At 38.9% G+C, this 24,470-nt stretch overlaps 2 protein-coding genes and 1 long non-coding RNA gene across 8 annotated transcripts in view; 1 reads left to right on the top strand and 2 right to left on the bottom strand.

Annotated features, from left to right (window-relative positions):
• Window positions 1-4,189, bottom strand: part of LOC132097344 (uncharacterized) — a 404,710-nt gene extending 400,521 nt beyond the window's left edge. For both annotated transcript variants that reach the window (XM_059502993.1, XM_059502992.1), the window contains exons 1-2: window positions 3,750-4,189; window positions 3,003-3,687 (exon numbers count right to left, since the gene is read on the bottom strand). In XM_059502993.1, the coding sequence (XP_059358976.1) occupies window positions 3,006-3,656 (651 nt within the window). In that variant the 5' untranslated portion in view covers window positions 3,657-3,687; window positions 3,750-4,189 and the 3' untranslated portion in view covers window positions 3,003-3,005. The remainder of the gene's footprint in view (window positions 1-3,002; window positions 3,688-3,749) is intronic.
• LOC132097345 (uncharacterized) overlaps window positions 1-24,470 on the bottom strand; it is a 433,761-nt gene that overhangs the window by 172,150 nt on the left and 237,141 nt on the right. The gene's annotated exons all lie outside the window — the stretch shown is intronic.
• Window positions 12,999-24,470, top strand: part of LOC132097340 (protein bassoon-like) — a 133,501-nt gene continuing 122,029 nt past the window's right edge. For all 5 annotated transcript variants that reach the window (XM_059502980.1, XM_059502981.1, XM_059502984.1 and 2 more), the window contains exon 1: window positions 12,999-13,260. In XM_059502980.1, coding sequence (XP_059358963.1) covers window positions 13,106-13,260 — 155 coding nt within the window. In that variant the 5' untranslated portion in view covers window positions 12,999-13,105. The remainder of the gene's footprint in view (window positions 13,261-24,470) is intronic.

A 24,470-nucleotide genomic window follows, 5' to 3' on the forward strand; every position in this document is an offset into this window, starting at 1 on the left:
GCTCTTTTAGTAATTTAGTGGGTACAGGATCTAATAAACATGTTGTTGGTTTAGATACAGTGATAAGTTTATTTAGCTCTTCCTGTCCTATAGTTGTAAAGCACTGCAGTTTATCTTTGGGTGCGATGGATGAAACTGAAGTGTTAGACGCTGTAGAATCTACATTCGCTATTGTATTTCTAATGTTATCTATTTTATCAGTGAAGAAATTCATAAAGTCATTACTATTTAACGTTGGTGGAATATTTGAATCAGGTGGCGTCTGGTAATTTGTTAACTTAGCCACTGTGCTAAATAAAAACCTTGGATTGTTTTGGTTATTTTCTATGAGTTTGTGGATATGCTCTGCCCTAGTAGTTTTTAGAGCCTGTCTATAGCTGGACATACTGTTTTTCCATGCAATTCTAAAAACTTCCAAGTTAGTTTTCTCCATTTGCGTTCAAGACTACGAGTTACTTTCTTGAGAGAGTGAGTATTACTGTTATACCATGGCACGGTACGTTTTTCTCTAACCTTTTTCAATTTGATGGGGGCAACAGCTTCTAATGTATTAGAGAAAATAGTGCCCATGTTGTCAGTAATTTCGTCTAATTCATGTGTATTTATGGGTACAAATAGCAGTTGAGATAGAACAGGCAGGTTATTTGCGAATCTTTCTTTGGTGGCTGGAACAATAGTTCTGCCCAGACGGTATCGCTGAGACATATAGTTAATATCAGTTATACGCAGCATGCACGATACAAGAAAATGGTCTGTAATATCATCACTTTGGGGTACAATATCTATAGCAGTAAGATCGATTCCATGCGATATAATTAAATCTAGTGTATGATTAAAACGATGAGTGGGCCCGGTGACATTTTGCTAGACTCCAAAGGAGTTTATTAGGTCAGTAAACGCAAGTCCTAATGTATCATTTGCATTATCAACGTGAATATTAAAATCTCCCATGATTAGCGCCTTATCAACTGTAACTAGAAGGTCTGAGAGGAAATCTGCAAATTCTTTTAGGAATTCTGTATACGGCCCTGGTGGTCTATACACAGTAGCCAGAGCAAGAGATACATTAGATTTATTTTGCATGTCTGACAGTGTAACATTTAGCAGAAGTATTTCAAAAGAGTTAAACCTGTATCCTGTTTTCTGGGTAACATTGAGAATATCACTATATATTGTTGCAACACCTCCGCCACGACCAGTCTGACGGGGCTCATGCTTATGTGGCGTCGAAAAGGTGAGTTTCGTTATTCTGGTCTCAATTATAATTACAACACCGACTACGCCACCCTGGGAATTTCACCCAGGGAAATTATGGTCCAATAAGGACACACACAGGTTCGTTCCCACAAAGACACAGCAGAGACGTGAATATAGAAAATAACAATAATACTTTATTATAATAACTAGACTAAAAGCTCGACACACACACACACACTTCCATACACCAGGGGTTAATGTGGCTTCAGAATCAAAACTAAAGAAAAATAACAAAAATCAAAAATAACATGTCGGATGGCAAGGAGAAATAACAAACCTACCCAATTCCATTTCACTACAAGCACTTCAAACGTACAGTAGTGTACTCACTTCACCACAAGCACACGTGCATTCAAGTGACAGGGAATTCAAAAGACTCAAATCACTCAGTGAACAAGGGTACCCATTAACTTGGACCTAGAGTGGTCAGCACTCCTTCTCAGCCGGTCCAACAAAGTTAACAAAATCAATGTCAAATTGTCACAAATCAATAAACAAGAAAAAAAAGTACAATAATCAAAATGATCAAATCAACAAACAAGAAAAGAAAAATACAAGTTGATCAACAAAATACAAAACAAAAACAACAAAATAACAGATGCAAATCACATTACACCTTGTCCATTAACAATACACACACACACACACACACACAGGATGCATTTAAAATCACGCAAACTCACAACCATTAATACTTATTTCTCACGCTCGCACACTCGTACATATACACGCTCACACACACTTCCAACAATAAACAGCACACTCAAACACTCACATCAACTTTGAATTCATCCACACAACCATACAAACCCCACAGACACAATCTTCCAGTTGAAACAGTGCGGAGGTGGCCAAACGGCCACACGGATTAATACTCGGGTCTCACAATCTCCCGATGTCAAGTTCACTTGATGTGGACAGGTCAAGCAGGCGCAGTTGAGTTGAGGCAAGACGGAACGTCACGGCAACGCACAACGACAGTAGTCTATTCAAGACAACGAAGGCAAAGACCAAACAGGAAGGAAGGGGAAGCCCGGTCACAGTCCCAATCAGCTGTCATCACACGGACATATTACCGGCTCTTGGCCTCTTTAGCTGATTATTAACAAATCAGCCCTTCCAACGTCAGACCACGATAGATAAACAGCCCAGGATGCATACCAAATACTGCATGGCACAGCTCGAAGATCCCCATAAGGGAATAACTCGAAAGAACAGCTTTCGAGCAGTCAAGAACAGTTTGCAGCAGTCAACGCACGCCAACAACGCAATAGCTTCCTTATACACACTCACGCACCTATAGCGCACCTGTATCTAATTAGGTGATTACCATTCATTTGTACTAGGGTTGTACCAAAATTAACGAGGCAACTATGACTACTACACTTATAACAGTAGTTTGGTGGAGTAGACTCATTTAGACCAAAATAATCATTTGGTTTTAGCCAGGTTTCAGTCAAGCAGAGTACATCAAAACTATTATCTGTGATCATTTCATTTACAATAACTGCTTTGGGTGTGAGTGATCTAATATTTATGAGCCCAAACTTTAAAAATTGTTTTTGTTCATTTACTTTACATTTTTCTGGTTTAATTACGATAAGATTTTTTCTAGATCCTACATTATATTTTGACCTCACTATTCGGGGAACAGACACAATCTTAATAGTTTTTGCAGCGCTACTTTTATCATTTAAGCGGGTGGAACAAAAGTCATCATAATAGTTATTTGAGAATTGTCTTACTAGTCACATGGAGCGAAGTGTCCTGGAGATGTTGTCAGAGAGCAGCTCCGCTCCGACTCTGCTGGGGTGTAATCCATCAGCGCGAAACAGCCTAGGACGCTCCCAGAAAAGATTCCAGTTATTAACAAATAGCAGTTTCTGTTCTTTACACCATGACAACAACCATTCATTTAAAGCAAAAAGTCTACTGAACCTTTCGTGTCCTCGTCGATACGTGGGCAGTGGTCCTGACACGACGATCGTCGCCGCGGGCGTCGTGCTGTGAACCGTCTCGATCAGGCTGCTGAAGTCCCTCTTCAGCGTCTCCGTCTGCCACAGTGTGGTGTCATTAACCCCGGCGTGAAGCACGACCACTCTGGGGCTCTCGTCGGCCTTCAGGATCACCGGTATCTGCGCAGAAACATCGAGAACACGAGCACCAGGCAAACAATGAGTGTGCACTTTACCTTCGGCTAACGTAGCACTTACGTGTCGGACGATGGAGTCTCCGATGATCACAGCGTCGCGTCCTGTCTCGCGGAGGGGAGCAAAGCGGTTCCGGATGGAGATGTCGAAGGCAGGAGGGGGAGAAGTCGTCGCCCGGGACCCGGCTCGCGTCCTCCGCTGTGGATGCACCCAGGGTCCGTGGTGTCCTGGCGTCGCAGTGAAGGACATCTGGGAAGATCGCGTCCTGGGTGCACCGGGCCTGTGCAGAGAAACACACGGAGTAGACGTGGTGGGACTGTTAGCAACACGCTGTATACTTACCCCGGACTTGTGAGCGTCAGCCCGGGATGATTCCAGCGCGGCTCTCCGCTCTCTCAGCTGGGCCTGCCTTTCCTCCAGGTCGCGAATCTGCTTCCCCACGGCCTCGAGCTCGAGCTGCACAGAGTGGAGACATTCATCCGCCATTAAAGCAAGTAACAGTGAGTACAGCAGTGGTAATGTGTGTGAATAGAGTATTAGCAATGTAAGCGCAGTTAGCAGCAACCACGCTTGCTGATGCTAACGGGCTAAAAGCTAATAGCGGACCCGGGAGATCAAAATAAAACTAGTAATAGCGAGGCGCTCTGATTGTTTTTGTTGTAGAATATAATAGAGGATATATTCATACGTTATATAAACGGAAACGATGATGTATAAAATTGATTTTTAAGTTAGAAATAGTCAATGAAAAGAATATAGTGACGGAGCTCAAACGCAGTACAGCCGCCAACAACAAACAGGAAGTGACCAATGAATGTTGTTCAGTTGCTTTGACGCAATGTATTTTGTATAAAGCACTATATAAATAAAGGTGACTTTGACTTTGACTTTGACATGCGTAACCCGAGACGTTCCCTTACTAGGGGACACATTGGGGAACGAAATCCAACCATGCCATGCCAAGGCACATGCCTGTCCACCCGGTGGGGGAGCTCCGAGTAAGTGACATACATGCACCAAGCCTTTCCTTAGAAAGTGGCCATGCTACGGGCCTCTCACACAACTTAGCAGAAATGGGGGGACCCGAATAAATCAAGGGGAGCATCCTACCAAAGTAGGAACACTGCTATCCTCAGATAGCTATGCTATGTGAGGAGTACTAGCCTGGATGCACAACACCACTGAAGAGGCTAACTAGATAGCCTCTATAGAGTAGCTCAAGAGATCGGCACTTAAATCATTCTCTGGGCCTCAGCCTGTGCAATAAAAAAAAAATCCACTTTCCAGCAGTGCATCGCCTTTCAACAACAGATCACTTTCATAGTGGTCAGTGGAGCAAGAATTAGTCCAGAGAAGAAAAAATCGGAGGGGTGATGGCACCTGCTGCAGCATCGAAGTGAACCTGTGAAAGGGAACATCTTTATGAGTTTGCCATCTAAGCTGTACCTGGTTCGATACATTCATAGAGTTTGCAGTATTAACGGACAGGCGTGACAATGAAGTTGTAGATTTGTTCGTGGTCAAAACAGGCAAGGTCCAACAACAGTATCCAAGCATATCTGTGCTGTTCTACTTCTTGATTGCAAAAGTTTTTTTTTTTTTTTTAATTGCACAACATCTTTCCTCAAGGTGCAAAAACACCACAGTGTAAATATATCATGTGATTGGCTAGCTTGCAGATTAGCTGGTATGTTAAAATAATTACTGGACCCCTTATCCCTATGCACTTTGTGAAGATGAATTATTCATAATGTGCATTTCACCAGTGCCGTTTAAACTGATGGAACACAGGAAAAACAACTGAGAAAATCAAGCTGAATTTGACATTTTATTTTTATTTGTAAAGGCAAATCAAAGTGTCATAACCAAAAAACCACTGAAGATTCAAAAGTTATCTCTTCGCTCGTTCTCTGCCTGTGTGAATTCCCTCTACATCAGTGTATCACAAGTTCAGTTACTGTGGAACAAACAAGGTTTACTAGGCCACTGGGTCACAAACATCAGATTAAAGCCGAAATACTCTTGTAACGCTTCCATGCGAGTGTGTAACCAGCTCTATTTGCATCAGAAAAATGTACAAAAAATTCCAACAGCCAAAACACTTAATCAATGAAACTTTATAATGGCAATTAGTGACTCAAGTAATATCTTCATCAAAGCACAGAGATCATAAACCAAAATGAGGAGGACAAAGATTCTTTCAGATCCATCTGGACCTCCTTGAGTTACACACCTCTACGCTCAAAATAATCTGCACAGCATATTTAACTAGAATTTCCTGTCATGTTTTTGTTTCTGTTGCAGCTTTCTCTGTCTAGAAGGCTAGTTTGATTGCATTTGAAGGGTCTTTGTTGCGCTGAGGATTTGTTTGTCACATACCTGTTAAGGACTCATTAGCAATAACATGGCAGACCGCTGGGTAAAGATGTCCATTTTTTCTTCTTTTTGTGTTTTATGTAGTTTGTCCACTGGACAGCTAGACCTGAGCTGCCACCAGAGCCAGAGCTCACGGTCCGGATAGACTTCCCAGCTAAACCGCATTCACAGACTGTCTGTTTGCTTTGCTCTGTGCATCCAGCATGTGTCATTGAGCACATCTGCTGTGGGTGTGTGTGATCTGTGTTTGTGCACTCTCATTGGCTCAGCTGAATGATGCACTCACAAACCAGGAAACAGAAGCAGAGCTGCCTTAAATAATACCTCATTCATGACGGCCCTCTGCCTCGTCTCCTGCATCTCTTTTCTGTCTGTGTACCATTAAAAGTGTTAAAGCAGTTTGTTGACAGCAGCTTATTTGAACAACATGTCTTTTGCTGAGAAGTTCTACTTTAGCATCTTGAATTTTTATTCCACTTATTCCATGGAACAGAAGCACACAAAACAGCCAAGATTTTCTTTATGAAACCTGTATTCGCTCATGAGGCCCGATATTGAGTAACATGCCCTAACTTGCATGTGGAGGAGTTACATGGTTGATGTTGCTTCAGTCACACAGGACACGATTGGTCCCATCAGGTGCATTGCCATCCTGCACTGCTTTACGCAAGCCTGTGATTACCCAAGCAAAATGCATTTTCACATAAGAATGACATTTACATTTATTAGAGCTATCGTGTGATTGCCTATACAAACTAAGAACAAGAAGTCTGAGCTGCCTCAGGCTTTTTTTTATTTTTTGCAGATTGCTGAAAGCCACAGAAAATAGAAGCTGACAACTGAAATGTGAATTTGCACTTGCCATTTCATGTCATCATTGTTGAATTCTGGGGTAAAATCATAAATTATATATTGTCTTGGCTACATCAGTTAAATGTCTTGCATTTTATATTCAATTGTGTTTTGTCAGCATTTAGTTTTCTACCAAGGTGGATGTTTTAGCCAAAACAAACCCAGTTTTCCTGAGTGGTTACTCTGCAAAGCTAGTTTAGACAGATAAGCTCTTAATAAAGACTGTTTGACAGTAACAGCTGACATATCTAGATAACTAAACGTTTTGACAAAATATATTGAAACAAATGAAGAACATTGGTGTCCTTAACTCTTTAATTTTGCCAACAAATTCAATCCTATCTTTTGCATGGAAAATAACGTATTTCTTTTAAATGATCAGCATCTTGAAATGCCACATCTGTGAGGAGGATGGATTATCTCTGCAAAGGAGAAGTGTTCACTAATACAGATTTAGACAGATTTGTGAACAATATTTGAGAGAAATTCTATGTGTACATAGAAAAGTCTTAGATCTTTGAGTTCAGCTCATGAAAAATGGGGGCAAAAACAAAAGTGTTCCGTTTATAATTTTGTTCAGTATATTATCAAACCAATTAGGTAATAAAAAAAATAAGAGGGTTACCAGCATTTGAGTTTAGGGTTAGTGGTTGGTTAGAATATATATATATCTGTATCTATATATCTATGTATCTACATATCTGTTGATATAAATTTTTCTTTCATGCAAAAAATCATTAGGACATTAAGTAAAGATCACGTTCCATGAAGATATTTTCAAAATTATCAAAGCTTCATTTTCGATTATCAATATGCATGACTAAAAACTTAATTTGAACAACTTTAAAGGCGATTTTCTCAATATTTTGATTTTTTTTTTGCTCCCTCAGATTCCATATTTTCAAATAGTTGTATCTCAGCCAAATATTGTCTAATTCCAACAAACCACACATCAATGGAAAGATTATTTTAAAACCATTGATTATTCCTTATATATAAAACAGTATGTAAAACAGTAAATCATTCCCAAACCGTAATAATTCATATACAGAATTAAATAGAATAAAATATCTATGCTATCACTGAGGAAATGTGAAGGTGATAAGATGCTATAGTCAAATCAAAGTAAATTTTTACAAATCCATGTTACATGCATTAAATATTACATCACACCACACCAGCGGTTCCCAAACTGGAATTCTTGTGAAACTGATAATTGAATTTTTAAATTGAGTATTTAAATGTTAAAGTTGAGTTTGACATAAAAACATTAAAATAAATGAAATCTTTAAGTAACCACCTTTTGTATCTGCAATGTATGCTGGATGGCTAGAGTAAACTGTGGTGTTAGAAAGAGGAAAGCATTCTTCCTTAACTTTGACCTAATTCTGTGAGCAATGCTGACCTAGAAATGTCAGTGATTCATATCTTACCATTGTAAGTATCTTCTTTTTAGCCAGTGCACATTTACAAATTGTATTTTTTTCATATGTTTTATTTAGAATCTTGTGTGTGTATGGTTTTATTACCTTTGGGTTTCAAGTATGCACTCGCTCTCTGAGTGATGCTAAAAGGTTGGTGGGGTTTTAATAGAAGAGGAAAAATAGAAAATTTGATTGCACATGTACAGCAAGACTATATGTGAGCCTGGAGCACAGAAGCAGTGATCAGTAGCACAGCACAGTTTGTAGCAATAGACAACAATAAATTGAATGGGTCAAAATGATCAATTTTTCTTTTATGCCAAAAATCATTAGGATATTAAGTAAAGATCATGTTCCATGAAGATATTTTGTAAATTTCCTACTGTAAATATATAAAAACATCATTTTTGATCAGTAATATGCTGTTAAGAATTTAATTTGGACATGTTTAAAGGCTATTTTCTTGCTTTTAAAGCTTTTTTTTTTTTTGCACACCCTCAGATTCCATATTTTCAAATAGTTGTATCTCAGCCAAATATTGTCCTCCTAACAAACCATGTATAAGATCATTAGATCATGTATAAATCTAAATAAAGGTTATTTTTTATGGTACTGCTGCTATTTAGTACCTCATTCACCCCAAAGAACTGCTGAAGAACCACATTTCTTTTGTGTGTGTTGCTATGGATTTTGCCTCCTCCTCCTCAGACTCATCTTTTTACATCAGCAGATTCAACATGTTCACAAGAAAGTACAACAGTGGTTCTGTCAGGGTACTGGATAGATAGGACTCGGATGCAGAGTGGTAAAAAGGAGGAACTCCCCAAAACACAAAATAACATAAAAAATAATGAATTGTTGCCGGATCAGTGCACGCAAGGCTGCTGGCCCGGACGGCCAGTGTGGAAGTGTACTTGGGGCATGTGCAGAGCAGCTTGTAGGGGTCTTCACAGACATTTTCAACCTGTCCCTCACCCAAGCAACTGTGCCAACATGTTTTAAGTCCACATCGATTGTGCCAGTACCGAAACACTCCTCCCCAATGTGCCTGAATGACTATCACCCCATAGCACTCACACCCATCATTATGAAGTGTTTTGAGCATCTGGTCCTAGCACACCTCAAGGCCTGCCTCCCACCCACACTGGACCCACATCAGTTTGCCTACCGCAGAAATAGGAGCACAGAGGATGCAGTATGCACAGTGCTGAACTCTGCACTCACACACCTGGACCATAACAACACGTACGTTAGGATGTTGTTTGTTGACTTCAGCTCAGCATTTAACACCGTCATTCCCTCCAAGCTGACCACAAAACTTGGAGACCTGGACATTAACACCTCCCTCTGCAACTGGATTATGGACTTTCTGACCAACAGACCTCAGCATGTTCGGTCAGCCCACACCTGCTCCACCACCATCAGACTCCACATCGGCGTACCACAGGGCTGTGTGCTGAGCCCATTCCTTTACTCCCTTTACACCCACAACTGCAAGCCTGTGCATGGATATGGATCCAACTCCATCATTAAGTTTGCAGATGACACCACAGTGATTGACCTCATCAGAGACAACGATGAGACTGCCTACAGGGAAGAGGTACAGCCCCTGGCCACATGGTGCGCTGACAATAACCTGCTCCTTAACTACAATAAGACTAAGGAGCTCATTGTGGACTTCAGGAAGAAGAAGAAAGGAAGCACACATGACCGCATCCACATAAACGGGATGGTTGTTGAACGTGTCTCCAGCTTCAAGTTGTCACGGTTGGTAAACCGTGATCTCTGGGTTTTTCACTATGTGGGTGAAGACTGTGTGTTATGCGTCAGCTCTGATTGTTTCTTGTGGGCGTCTCCGCTAATTGTCATCAACAACAGCTGTCACTCATTACTCATCCCTATATATTGGCCTGTCTAGCGTCTTGTGTTTGTCAGAGCGTTGTTTCCTGTATCTCGTCTGATGTTTTGCTCTCTTGTGTGTTTCTGCGTTTTGAATGTCCGTGTCTCCCTGGAACCCCGTCCACTCATTGAATATCACCATCAGATCATCACTTACCTCTCGGCCCTGCAGCTTCCCTGCAGTTCCTGTGTCACCCTCTCCTGCTGCCAAATCATCACCGCCCTTTGGATCCTTCACTCACCTGCATCTTCCTGGACTGTGTATCCCCGGCCAAGTATCATCTGTTTCCATCTTTATGTACTGTGTCTTTCATATAATTAAATATTCATTACTCTCACTTGCTTCCTGCCACTCCTTTCACCCAGTCGTTACACAAGTTCCTGGGAACCACCATCTCAGAGGACCTGTCCTGGACTACAAACACCTCCAGCCTGGTCAAGAAGGCTCACCAGCACCTCTTCTTCCTCAGAACACTGAAGAAGAACAAGCTGTCTTCAGCCATCCTGGTGAACCTCCTGGTGTGCGATCGAGAGCATCCTGACCAGTTGCATCAGAGTCTGGTATGGGAACTGCTCAGTGGCTGACCACAAGGCACTGCAGAGGGTGGTGAAAACTGCCCAACGCATCATAGGGACACCACTTCCTGCTCTTGAGGACATCCAGAGAAAACGCTGTCTACGACGAGCTCGCAGCATTCTCAAGGACTCCTCTCACCCTGACCACGGACTGTTCAACCTCCTGCCCTACGGGAGGCGCTTCTGGAGCCTTCGGACAAGGACCAGCAGATCCAGAAACAGCTTTTTCCCTACAGCTGTCTCCTTGCTGAACTCTGCCCTCTGACATTCACCAACACCCCCCCACACCACACACACAGACTCCTCATCACTACATCTGATTTATTTATTTATTTACAAACAAGCAAAAAACAGTAAACTTGTTATTACTTGCACTACTGTCTGTTCATTCAGAATACTGAGTAATACATTTGCACACTGAAATGTTTTCTATGCACTTTACTGTCCATTGCACTAGTGTAAACGATGTTCATATGTTCATAGTTTCTGCCTATAGTGTACATACCATTCAGATGGATTATGTAAAAGTGTATGTTCATAGTACATCTATCTGTATATCATGCTGATAGTATTTAAAATCTGTAAATTGTCTCCATAATAATGCCTTATTCTCTATATTTATTGTAAATTTGTAACATATTGAAGACCTTGTATATTCTGTAGTTACTGCTTATTGCACTTCTGGTTAGATGTTAACTGCATTTTGTTGCCCTGTACCTTACATGTGCAGTGACAATAAAGTTGAATCTAATCTAATCTAATTTTAAGACAAGTAAAAAATCACAAATTAGGCTACAACAGAAAAAAAATCATAAAAATATCAGCCTACTTGAAAAACTTAAAGCACTGAATAATAAATATTATATTTTATAAAGAAAATATACAACTAGACTGAATAGTTTTCACTGTATAAATTCAATATACATTCATTCTTAATTATTTTACAAATGTGATTCACTCAAGGACTGTAAGTGATTTTCTTTCTGATATTTGATTTACATTATTGACAACAGCTATATTTTAGGCTGCTTTAAAGGAAAAGTTCACCCAAAAAATGAAAATTCTGTTGATGTTCTAAACCTGTATGAGTTTCATTCTGCTGTCGAATGCAAAATAATATATCTGGAACAATATTGTGCTCCAGTCAATCTACTCCACAGCCAATCACGGGCCTCCTCCTTGCTCGGGCCCCAGGGCTTCAGCCCTGCTTAGCCCAGTGGTTAATGCGGCCCTGATTCTGAGACATAAAATGAATTTACTTTGAATTGTCCTTCTTTTTTCCACCTCAAAATCTTGTGTAGGCTGTGGCTGATGAGCTGCCACTGATTGGATTTAACTCACAAAATAACACCCAGGTCATATTTTACCCCAAATTCAAAAAGACGATACAAGATAAAGACCTCAAATGAAGAGCAAGCAAAACCAAAGAATTATATTTTGGGCAAAGCATGGTGCCAACAAGACTGTCGCTGTAGCATGATGTTTAGATGTACATAGTTATACACACAAGAAGAAAAACTTAAGTTAACCAGAGCTTAATTATAAAGCACTCCTTTAAACAAGAGTTACCTGAGTGAGATAAGAACATAATCAGTCAATACTTTGTGCAAAACATGACAGATATTCCATAAGACATTGAAATCAGTCAGTAATATTCCTGAGCTAAGTCTCTTACTAACAAACCTGTTCAATGCTTTCCTGATGTATTAAATGTTTTATTTCAATTTGTTTTAATTGAATTAATTTATTTACATCTATGTTTGAATGGGATGTCCTCTAGTAGCAAATTAAGTATGAACACTGACAATCTATGAGGCCACTGCAGAGCAATTGTTTCAAATCCCAACCTTTATATTGTATTATATTATGTTAAATCTAATCTGCAGTCTTTCTATGCTGCGTTTACACTCTAAAGTGTGTTTGTGATATGCATGGTGAACAAAATGAGTTATTGCGCTCGGCTAGACATAAAGTGCTGTGCTAGTCATTACCGTCATGGTGCTGAAAGCATCCTGGGATTTAGTCGGTTCCCATTTTCACATGGAAACTGACGTTAAGAGTTTGTAAGCTGATGCTTTATACTGAAAAAAAAATCCTCATGTGAGCCATTACTGTATCTCCTCAAGAGTTCATAAGACCGCAGTAAACTGAGCTGCAGAAGGAAGACTAAAAGGTTTCTGGCTGGATTGCCAGCGGTAATAGCTTAATAGGAGAAGTGAGATTTTCTGCTCTAGTTTTCAAACAGAACACGACCCATGTGACTCTGTAACACAATGCGAGCGCGAATCTCTCTTTATGGTATTTATCTCATGTCACCACAAGCGAGATCTGGAAGTAGCCTAAATGTTGCGCGTATATAAATAAATATATGGCTTAGATACATTAGAGGCGTGTATGTAGTTGCTGAATCTGTGTCCCCTCCCACCCGAGCTTGAGCGCACTGAATGCGCAGGAGAGAGAGACAGTGATGATGGCGGAGGAAGATCGGCGCTGAGCGCATCTTTATATAATTGCGTTCACTGAGGTTATTGCAATTATAAAACATAATCGGTCTGTTCGCTAGATCCAGCCATGGGTAACGAGGCGAGCCTGGAGGGCGGTGAAGGGGCCACTATGGTGGGGATGACGGTTTCAGCACCGCCGAACTCTGGACAGCTCCTGAAGCCCGTAAATGGCGCAGCGGCCGGCGCTGGAGCATCCCCGGAACACAGGGCGGGGGTGAATAGGTAAGACCAAGGCTCGCGTTCCTATCAGATTATTTGACAACAATCGCTATGGGGCTATCTCTTTTGCATTTCCCCCCCTCATCGAATAAGATCTACGATTTGACAGCGAGAAGCCGCGTGATTGATTGTAAGCGGAACGGATCGCTTTGTGATGCTGTGATGCTTGTTTCTAGGCTACGATCTCGGTTCACGAGTATAAGTGTGCCGTTCACTGGGAGGGGAATTAAAGACGGGGTTTCTGATGCGCTGACGTCGTCAGATCAGAGAGATCGACACACCTGAGCCTCAAGATGACAAACTGAGAAACCAAAAGGATGCTGAGAGAGAGAGAGAGAGAGAGAGAGAGAGAGAGAGAATTGTAGTGAATGAGAATTGTGCCCACATGCATTTACTGCCACGCGCTTGAATATTTTCTCCACCAAATATTACAAACACACTGTCATATTTGATGGTGGTTGTTCGTGAAATTATCAGCAATCGCTCCTTATGAGAACTGGCATGCAATACTGAATATATAGCGACGAATTACGCAGCCATCGTTTTGAAACACATGATTTCATTTCTTAAGATTCTTTTCGTTACTGTTTGCTGCTGAAGTATATCTGTGCATTAGTCGATTTCTCTAAAAACCCTCATTCTGATTTCACGGTCAGCGAATATCGCTGCTTTCTGTAAATGGCTGTTGGTGTGTGATGAAGGAGTAGCTACAACTGTAAGTGCTTTTACATGAAGAATTGATAGCACTGCAATACACGCACAGCAGCTCATTCATCCGTTCATCAGCAGCTCGAAAGAGGAGTGACTCATATTTACATCCGAGGCTATATCTGATTTCTGGCGTAAGATGCTAAGAATAGGATGGGATATTTGTGTTTTCAGATCCCGTCATTCACTACCACAGCACATCTGTGTTTTTATTCCGTCGAGGATGACGTGGAGGAGTGTTGATTTTCATTTGCACTCGAACGATCACATTAAAAAACAAGCACAAACAACGCGCCTGCTTCATTCATTCTGCTCGCTCGCCATTCGGCATCAAAGATGGCCCATGGAACTAGTACAAACGCTTTCATTTATAAGAAACTGTAGTGTAATCTTTTGTAAACTGTATTTTTATTGTATTTTAATTATAAATCATTACATTAGGCATATTAATTCCATTTTAATAAGCTAGTTTTATAATGTAATATTCAAGCAATGCTGTCACCAAATGAATATGGTATTGACAATTGCACATATGAAGTTGAGTGCCGACACATGAATGGGTTGCAGCATGCATACATCTGAAATTTTATTAGAAAATTTGATGGCAAGACAACAGCAAGGATCTGAGCCTGCATCCCTGCAACTTGCAAATTTTCTAATAAAATTTCAGATGTATTATAGCCAGAATTGTCTGATGATGATCCGAGCCAAATTTGGTGGACTCTAACTCTACTGAGTGAGCACACTTATTCTGTCCCATAATGCACTGCAATGCTGATTGTACAACCATTGAACACTAGATAATACCAAGAATGTAGTGTGTGGGTTGTGGCCAATTAATTACTGTCTCACCAAAAGATGGCATCCACAGCTGAATTGCACAGATGTAAGTTCCTCAATGGTTTGTTAATAAATTAATTAAAGGAGTCATGACCCACAATTTGCACTTTTCCACGAGAATCAATGTATGTTATGATTGCCTAACGATTATACACTGGCCGGGAAGTCGATATTTAAAAGTGAAGCATTTGTTTACCTCAGGGTTTGTAAAATAGCCCACGTGCACGCGCACTCAAATACGAGATTTTGATTTCTTCCCCGTCTTGACGTCAAGACGGGGAAGAAAGTTCCAAGTTGGCATCGAAGCTCGGGAAAAGCACCATTCCAACAAAATTGCCTGCAATTGAAACGGTAAGACTGCGTTTTTATTGCTCTACTGTGTGTAACAAACAGCATAACTGCTAATGCGCTATTGTATGCTGCTATTGCGTCCGTCAGTAGACAAATAAACGAAAGACTCGTGGTGAAGTAATTATTTATGTTCCCTGTAAACTGACTGCAAACACGGACTTTTGACTGCATTATAATGATATCTTAATTCAGAATATGATCAAGATTGCGTAGGTTGATGTGTTCGGGGAATTTGCCAGTTAATAGTAACATTTAAAGCCCCTTAAGTGAACGAAATGACTCGAAGAAAGATTTGTTCATTTTGATGAACGAGCTTGAACAAGAGAGTCTGGCGTTGCCAGATTGGGTGTTTTTTCCGCTACATATTAAGGCCGGTTTACGGTGGGTTTTAGGTGGGTTTTTCGCCTGGAAGGCTTTATAGAAATCTGGCATCCTACTGAACGAAGTTAAACTGAGAGAGCATGGCGTTCACAGACACCAGAATGAACGACTTCACAGTAACGTTCATCAGGCAGTAATGCGGTACGTTCAGTTCATGTTCGCCCAAAATATGAACGAGTTCATGAACTATCGTTCAATGAACGCATTCAGGCACAACACTGGCAGGAGTATTAGCTTTGAGGTATGGGGAATGGCTGCTAACGTACTTTGCAAAAAACAAATGACTGAGATCATCATGAATTCGGTTATTGTTTATTTGTTGCCTAACGCTTATATATGAGGCGCCGTCTAGTTTGTGTGTGTGTGCTGTGCTCGTCTTATATTTGTGTGTGTGTGCTGTGCTTGTGTCTCATATGAGTAACGTTATGTGCGTGAGTTCATATACATGTATGTGTGACCACTTAGTATATATGCAAGCGTGTTTCATATGTGTGCGTGAATGAAGTTTGATTTAAGCCTTAAACGGCGCCTCATACTTATACACTGGCCGGGAAGCCGGTCGCGTTCATTTACAACTTGCGCCATGATGTCAGTTTGTAATGATATGCTAAAGCGTTACCTGCGTTGTCAACCCCCCCCCCCCCCCCTTCCTGCAACCAATCAACGCGCCCCTCATTTGCATTATTATAATGACCGTCCACGACAGCCAAAATATCGCAGCAGATCTCGCGAGACAATAATGCCTACAGAAATAAGGGTCTGAGGAGCTCTGTGTTTATTTTTTTTCCACTTTTCTTTTTTAGAAGGGCCTGAAAGACTATAATACAGCAGTAGGTATCCAAGGTAATACGAGGGTATGACTCCTTTAATTAACATTTTTTACAAGCTAGTTTCCATGACAGATTTCAATAAAGATAATTTTGTTACTCCTGGAGCTTACCAGATAAAGACTGCAAGCACATTCCATTGCACTTCAAATTGTGCAAACTGACATTACGAATTGAAAATACGGCTGATTGAAACGTCAATTTATCAAAAACTTGTATGTATAGCAAACATTTTTTTACACTCGCATTAGTTTTTTTTTTTTCAGGCAATCCGAAAAAGAAATATATTGAAAAACTGCAATGGATTTTATTTTTTTTGAATTTATATTACTTGGCATGCGTAAAAAAAAAAAATCACATGATCATTCTTTAACTCTTTCCCCAGTAAAAACACAGAATTTTCCATTATTCATGAGACATCGCTTCCATGCCACTATGGAATTTTCCGTGTTTTCACAGTTTTACACTATTTTACACAGTTTCGCTGTTATATGCTATTACAGATCTCCAATAATAGTTTAGAATCACTCAATTAAAAATAAAGATGAGGAGGACGCGGAAACGAGAGATCATATGTAAGCATATGCATATGTAAAATAATGTGATTATCAACAATATACAGCATGTAAAGAAAACTGCCTAATGTAACTGAGTGAAATGTCGACCCAGGAAGTGGTAAAGGACTGTGCAAGCTTAGAGAGTGCTGATGGAAGCCTACTGAATATGATCCAGATGTAGTATTTGATAAATTATGCAATTTTCTCTTTTTGCTCAAAATGTTGCTTTTTTTCTGAAACCTATTTATAAGAATTAGTGTGATGAATGAATCCATTATTCATTGCTTGAAGCAGGAATCATTTTTTTTCTTCTTTATTTTGATTGCATGTTCAGATATTCATCAAAATATTCTAGGGGCCATGAAATTTTTGTAAAAATCTTCAAAAATGCTGGCGGGGAAATAATTAATGTACTATAACCTCCAAGAAACACCTCATACGTGGTCGCTGTCAAGTATAAGGGGCTTTTCTTGCCAATAATGTTTGGATAACCCCTTATTTACATTGCACACATCTAAAGTGGCCACTGGAGCTAATCAGGCCACTGAAGTCAATGCTTGTGTTTACACCAGCTGCCATTTTGAAATAGTTTTTAGTCAACATTTATGAAATATTGCAAAAGTTTTGCGCAAATCTGTAATGGAAACGCACCTTTATTAATAAAAAGCAAGCATAAAGTATTCCTTCCAGCACACTCATTATCCAAATTCGCTTTTTTTTTTTTTTTTACTTAAGTGGACAAATGTGGGAAATATTGGGGTGGTTTTTGATAAGCAACTGACAATAAAATTCAAAATGGTAGGTCATAAAGTTTTGGAGGGGATTTGAATATCTCATCAACCCTGAAAATAATTGAGTATGAGATACTGGCAATGCTTGCAATGTAATAAAACAAAACAGAACTTATTAAGTAACTTGACTTTTCTTACACAAATACGAGAAGTGTAGTGCTAGTGCAACTCGAACACTACTCAACTTCATTTAATTCAAATTTTTGATCTGTAAAACAGAATGATTTTTCCTGAATAAGTAGTGAAGAAATTCCCATTTAGTGAATTGTCGTAGAGTAGCAGTAGGTTAGCTACTGATAGGCTCATTAGAATGTTATGCGGTAACACTGTAATACATATATATACAGTGTGTGATCCTTTTAGTGCAACGTATAATATTTAAGAGTGTGTATGAGCCTGTGTTTAAAAGGCTTTTGCATGGTACACGCTGTGTATAGATGCTTTTCGAGACACATGAGAATCAGTTTGGAGTGCTGAAATGCAATCAGTTTCCATGGGAACAAAAATTGTTGCAATTTTGCATCTGAGGCATTTAATGTGTAAATATTATCGTGTCTATTCACACTAAGTCCAAATGGCCCACTTTGTTGGCAAAAAATGCTGATTTAGTTTTTAACGCAACCGACACAAGTTTTCTGCCATTTTCACGCTCAAAACCATAGCTCCCTTTCTGCACCTTTGAGAATCTATTGCTAATGCTATAATAGCTTCTGCCATATTGTATGCTGTGTTAAATGAAATGTGTTTAAGCAGTTGGCTTTTATTGTGATTTTATATTTGTTACTCTCTGTTATTCTGTTAATCAGAGCATAGATGGACTAAATTAAAGTCACAGGACAAAGCATAGTCCCTGTTGTATTATAATAACATGAATTAGAAATATCTTTTGATCGGTAGTGAATAAAGGCATCTCTGATTGGTAAATGACATGCTGAGGCTATCCAGAAATTATCCAGCCATATAATATGAAAAATACGAGTTGAGAGATGCAGTACAATGAAGACGTTGGCAGAACCGTGTGAGGTCCCAAGGTTCCTACTTTGAAGGTGAATGAGGTGTCCTTTTGTATCTTGTATCAATAAATATCTTTTTTTGTTTTTAATTTTTCATGACTGGATACTTTCTCGACAGACCTCATAGACTCTTTTTGTCTTTCGTGGCAGGCACCTTTAGCAGTCATGCATGATAAATTAGCATGATTCTCATGAACGAGCTTGGCAAACAGCACAACTGCACGTAAAGTGTAAAACAGTGATTTCCAATCCTGGGGGCCCACCGCTCTGCAAATTTTGTATGCCTCTCTTATCGGGCATACTCCGTTCAGTTAATAGGGCTTTCTCCTAATGAACTGATGACCTAAAAATCATGAACTAAGACACAAAATGTGCAAAACGGTGACTCATTTCTTTATTTAACCAGGTTAAAAACTCTTAATTGAGATTAACATCTCTTTTACAAGAGTGACCTGGCCAAGAAAGAAGCAACAAATAGCATAGTGTGTAAGTTTACATCATAACACAAAACATAAATCAAAGATCACAACAACAATTCACCAAAGGAAAAGACACACAGCTTGTTAAAAGTAGCTTAAATTCATGTAATGATGGATCACGGTCACTTAAACATGTAACAGATCATTTGAATGTAGTTTGTAGTATACCTTTGATTAAGAAAAAACTTAGACACAAATAAGATTTAGTTAGACCACAAATAGAATTATAAATAAAACCATACCAATTAAAACTTATTCAGGTATACAACAATGGCAACTCAGCCTTTTCATATGAAGTACAATGATGTGTTTGATAACTACAACCAGTAATAAAACGTAAAACACTATGAAAAACAGGATCAAGGTTTTTTGTTTAGCTAATATCCTGGGGCATTCATAAAGCAGATCACCATAATCCAAAAGTGGTAAGAAGGTAGCAGATACAAAATATTTCCTTGCTTTAAAAGAAAATAAAGATATATTTCTTTAGTAAAACCCCATTTTCTAGCTTAAGTTTGCATACAGATGGAACTTCGCATTTGGGATGTTATCGCATAAATTATTTAAATACGAGGAAAATAAAATAGGTCCCAGAACAGACCCCTGAGGGACACCTTTAGAAAGTGACAAAATAGATGAAGTAAGACTCTTTAGGACCTGGAACTGAAATATACTGGTGTAAAATGCTCTTAATACCTTGAAATATATATAGTTATAACTCAATATCATGAAAGTACATTTCAATGGCATGATTTTCTTTTTCTATTCTGCATACTAAGAAACTGAATTTGGGGTGCATATGATACTCAATGGGGATTAGGGGTGTTGGATAGATGCATATCATATGCATGTAAAAACTGTGCAATAAATGCACGTCAAAGTCTGCATGTAAATATCACGCAAAATACTTTTATTTATTTTTTGATATTTGTATGCATTTTCATTAGACCGGGCTCTTAGTTTACTCTCAACATTGCTTGATGTATAGCTTACTGTACTATGAGTATTGGATAAAATAACATATCAAATTTTTCTATCAAATAATTAGACTGTGTAATATTCTTCACTACTCATAGAAGGACATCACTGTGTCCCAAAAACCCCTCAACATCATTCACATGCATTTAAATATGGCATGCCAAGATTTGGGTTAAAATTTATTGTGAAAAGTGTCTTGATCAGAGAAGATCTTCTTTAAGGAAACATGGAGCTGTGTTATAGTATGTAGACTACAGTACACACAATGTGCATGAGAGTTTACGACATTTTTTCCTGTTTTTATACCTAAGTTACCTAAGTTAGGTTTCAACACCTAAGTTAAAGCTTTGCAACACTCCATGAGAACAGACTTACCTTAGAGTTGCTGGTTACACTATAAAATAATGGTGTTCTCAAGATACTGTAGTCTTACTGAGTGCATGTGACAGAGGTGGCAGCTCAAGCTGAGTGAAAGAGAAGTGAAGCGTAATAAGCAGGCTGGTGTTTGGGCAAGGCTAATGGCTGGTCCCAGTAGACATTTACATTTAGTCATTCAGCAGATGCTTTTATCCAAAGCATCTTAGAAATCAGGAACATCACAAACAATTAAAGAGTACACAATACCAAAATTTAACAGTAGGCTAGAGAAGAGAAGAAGTAAACTACCCATCTAATGTGCTCTATGTTTCTTGAACAAAACAACCAAAGGCACAGTATTTTAAAGCTGTGTTGCATTTTAATTCTAACTGAATCGTGGCTGTGCAGGGACAGAAATGTATTACAGAATGTCAGTCAAAGGACCATAAACAAATACTATTGAACATTCATCAATAACATTTGATCTCACTCAAGAAAATTTTGTTTACGTCCCTCTGAATCTGTCAGCTGGCTTTCCACCTAATAACCCTTGGGATTTTTGGTTGTAACTGAGTTCAGTGACATTACTCTGAAGAAACGACCATCAAGTTGAACTGAGGTAAGCCTTTGGCCAGGATGGAATCAGTGGACAAATCTTATAATGTTAATGATATGTTCAGCATATTGCTTCTTTACGTGCTTAAAACTCACAGCTATTCCCAGTAAGCAATCATTACCATGCAGCAGTAATTTTTCACACCAAAGTCACCATTCCATAAAAACACAATTAACCCATGAATTGTTGTTGGTCACAAAAAGCATCTGCATCTACAGTTTCTGCATAATGGATCTCTGATGTTGATGGGGTGGACATGTAATATCTTCAGAAATATTCAGACAGCAATGAGCCAATAACTTAATTATAACTTAACTTATTACTTAAATAATTTTTGCTCTGATTAGGGGATTTAAATTCTTGAAACCTGACAACCGCATCCATGAGAGTTTGTAGAGACATTACTAATATAAGATAATGCAAATGCTGAATTAAAATGAAATGTTTTCAGGATACATAACCAGTGGTCAAATATCACAAACAATTATGCCTCATAATAATTCATAAATTATGCTTAATAATAAATTAATAGTTCATATTGGCGGCTGTTATAGTAAAACCTCAGTAAATCTTTTCAAACGAGGTAAACATTTAATGCTCATTTTATTTGCAAAGATGTTAGCCAATCATAGCAGTGCTGTGGAATTTTACATCAGAGGATAAACTTCAGCGTAGAAAATCACCATTTATATCAAAATTATCATTTTTTTCAGATGAAAAACAACAATAGCAACATACTAAGATTATAAGTGCACCTCAGGAAACATTATAAAAAAATATATTTTTAAGTATTTATTTTTTAAATAAAACACATTCACATGGGATATAATTTGAAAGCGTTACAACTAGATGTTTAAGAAACATCATCAGTAGATCAAGTTCCTTTTTATATAGCAGTTCACAATAAGAACAATTACATTAAAGAGCAACTATTATGCAAAATTAAATGACCAAAAACGCTCATGTCTGAAACCCATTGTGACATCCTGCCATGACTGGTTTCAGAATTTACCCTATTAGCTAACACTTTGTATTATTTGCCTCATAAGTCAGATTTCTGTGCTGCAAATAACGTCACAACTGATTTGACCGTATTCCAGCACACAAGTTGGAAAACCATTGATATCAATACCAATCGATAGAAAGTGGTATTTTACACTGACAAGGCCTACATATCATGCACACCAGGGGTTGGCAACCTTTGGCACACGTGCCAACAGTGGTATGCAGAGGGATAATCACTGGCACACAAGCAATAGGAAAAACTGTACAGCCACCGGATTTACAACAAAAATGTTAAATGACTGACAGCTATATACAGTGATGCGAAATACACTACCTTTTTTCTTAAATATGGCTATTTTGAGAGAGATAAATCAAAGTTGCATGTGAATTACCTGTATCTTTATTTCTCTTTACAAACAATAAAGCTGTGAGTTAATTTAAAAAACAGCAGTTTTACCCCCCCATTTGTAAGAAATAAAATGTAGCGACATAGAGCAGCATCAACAACAAGTTTCTGAGCTCCTGAATGTTTCTGTTTACCTAAATTTTACGAATTTACGCATCGCAGTCTACGATCTTTGTGTGCGAGTGATGTGTGTGTTTGTGTGTATCAATTAAAGCTCAGTGATTAACCTGAAACCTTTCAATGCACAATTGGCCTGTCACACACACATACAGTGTTGTTCTTTAGGTTGGCACAGCCATTAAAAATGCCATTTCATGCCCAAAAGGGTGCCGACCCCTGATATACACAAATAGAGGTCGTTTAATACAACAAACAGAAATGCTAATAAACAATATATTACTACTGTTTCACTTCTGTATTGGGTCTGAATTCATAGTTCAGTTTGTTCGTGTTTACGAGCTGGAACCCTGACTTGAGGCAGTGTTCCAGTTATTAAGTTCCTACTAGAAACTTGCAATTTATGACTTCTGAATACAAATGGAACGCACCATTAGATTCTCCTTTGAATGAGCTGTAAATGGCTTGCTATGTTTACCTACTCAGTACATCAACTACAAAAACACAAGAATTACTCATTTATATGGTAAACAATCAAAATGTTATATTGTTAGCTATAATAATAAGCATAAGAGTGGTCATTTACTTGTGGCAGTTAAATTTGAAGGGAATATGTGGGGGGGGGGGGCTTTTCAACAAACTAAAGTCAATTATTTAGCTTATGCTACGGTTAACACACATCAAAACATCGATCAGATGATATATTTCAAGGCATTATTCTTTTTTTTTGTGTACTTAAAACGCTATTATGGGTAGGATTTATTTCTTCCACATCTCATTATCCAACGCCTCCGTTGCTATTTCCAAAACTTCATTTTAAACCGAGTAAAGGTGGCTTGAGCTGTTGATAGCAGACTGATCCAGATAATAACTAAGTTATAAAAGAGATATAGATATAGAGAGAGAGATATATATATATGTATATATGTATAGAGAGAGAGAGAGAGAGAGATCATCTCTGTGAGTCTATACATCTCTCAAAAGTGTTCGGCAGCAATGTCTCTACTAATAGTGAAACTTTAAGATCGTTTTATTCCCCAATTGTGCTGTTGTTACCTCGCTTGTGAGAAGTCATGTAGTTTTTAAGTTGTTAAACTGTACTGATAAAATTGGCAGACTAGCGCTAATAAAATTAGCGCGTATATAAACGTGTGTGCAAACTGTATCTGGATCTGTGAAGGAGAGAGAGCGGGAGAGTGATTAAAATGTAATTTTGTGGCAAAAACATGGAAATCATCTGTCGTTTTTATCCCATTGCTTACTATATTTATTTGTTTGGCCAGTGTCATTGTGAGATTTGGTTTATTTGCTGTTTTAGGCTGTAAGGACCTTTATAGGCTCACGATGGTGCCGCACACGGCTGCTTCAGTGCTTGGCTATCCAGTGTTTGCATTGTTTATGTTCATCTTTCCTGTTTTTTTGTTTATCAAACACGATCAGTTTCACCAGGGATGAACTGCTGAACATTCGGCAGAACACCAGAAAATCTTCTACCGGATTTCAATTATTTGTACGTTTTACTGAACGTTGTAGTTGGCAGAGCAGCTGCGTTAAATAAATCGCTTCAGAACGCGCAGACGGGGGGAGAGAGCATACGCGCTTATCAAGCTCAGAAAGTGTGTATTTCGAATACCGTTGCCTAGCATTCATCTGGCAAATCTCTGCTCTCTACCCAACAAAACAGACAAACTTCTGCTCTTCCAAACAAATAAAGATTTCTCACACTCTGCTGCTCAGTGTTTCAAGGAAACCTGGCTGAACCTGACGCCGTTCCAGACAGCGCGCTC

This window comes from Carassius carassius, chromosome 21 (assembly GCF_963082965.1).
Source record: "Carassius carassius chromosome 21, fCarCar2.1, whole genome shotgun sequence".
In the NCBI taxonomy this organism is placed as follows: domain Eukaryota; kingdom Metazoa; phylum Chordata; class Actinopteri; order Cypriniformes; family Cyprinidae; genus Carassius; species Carassius carassius.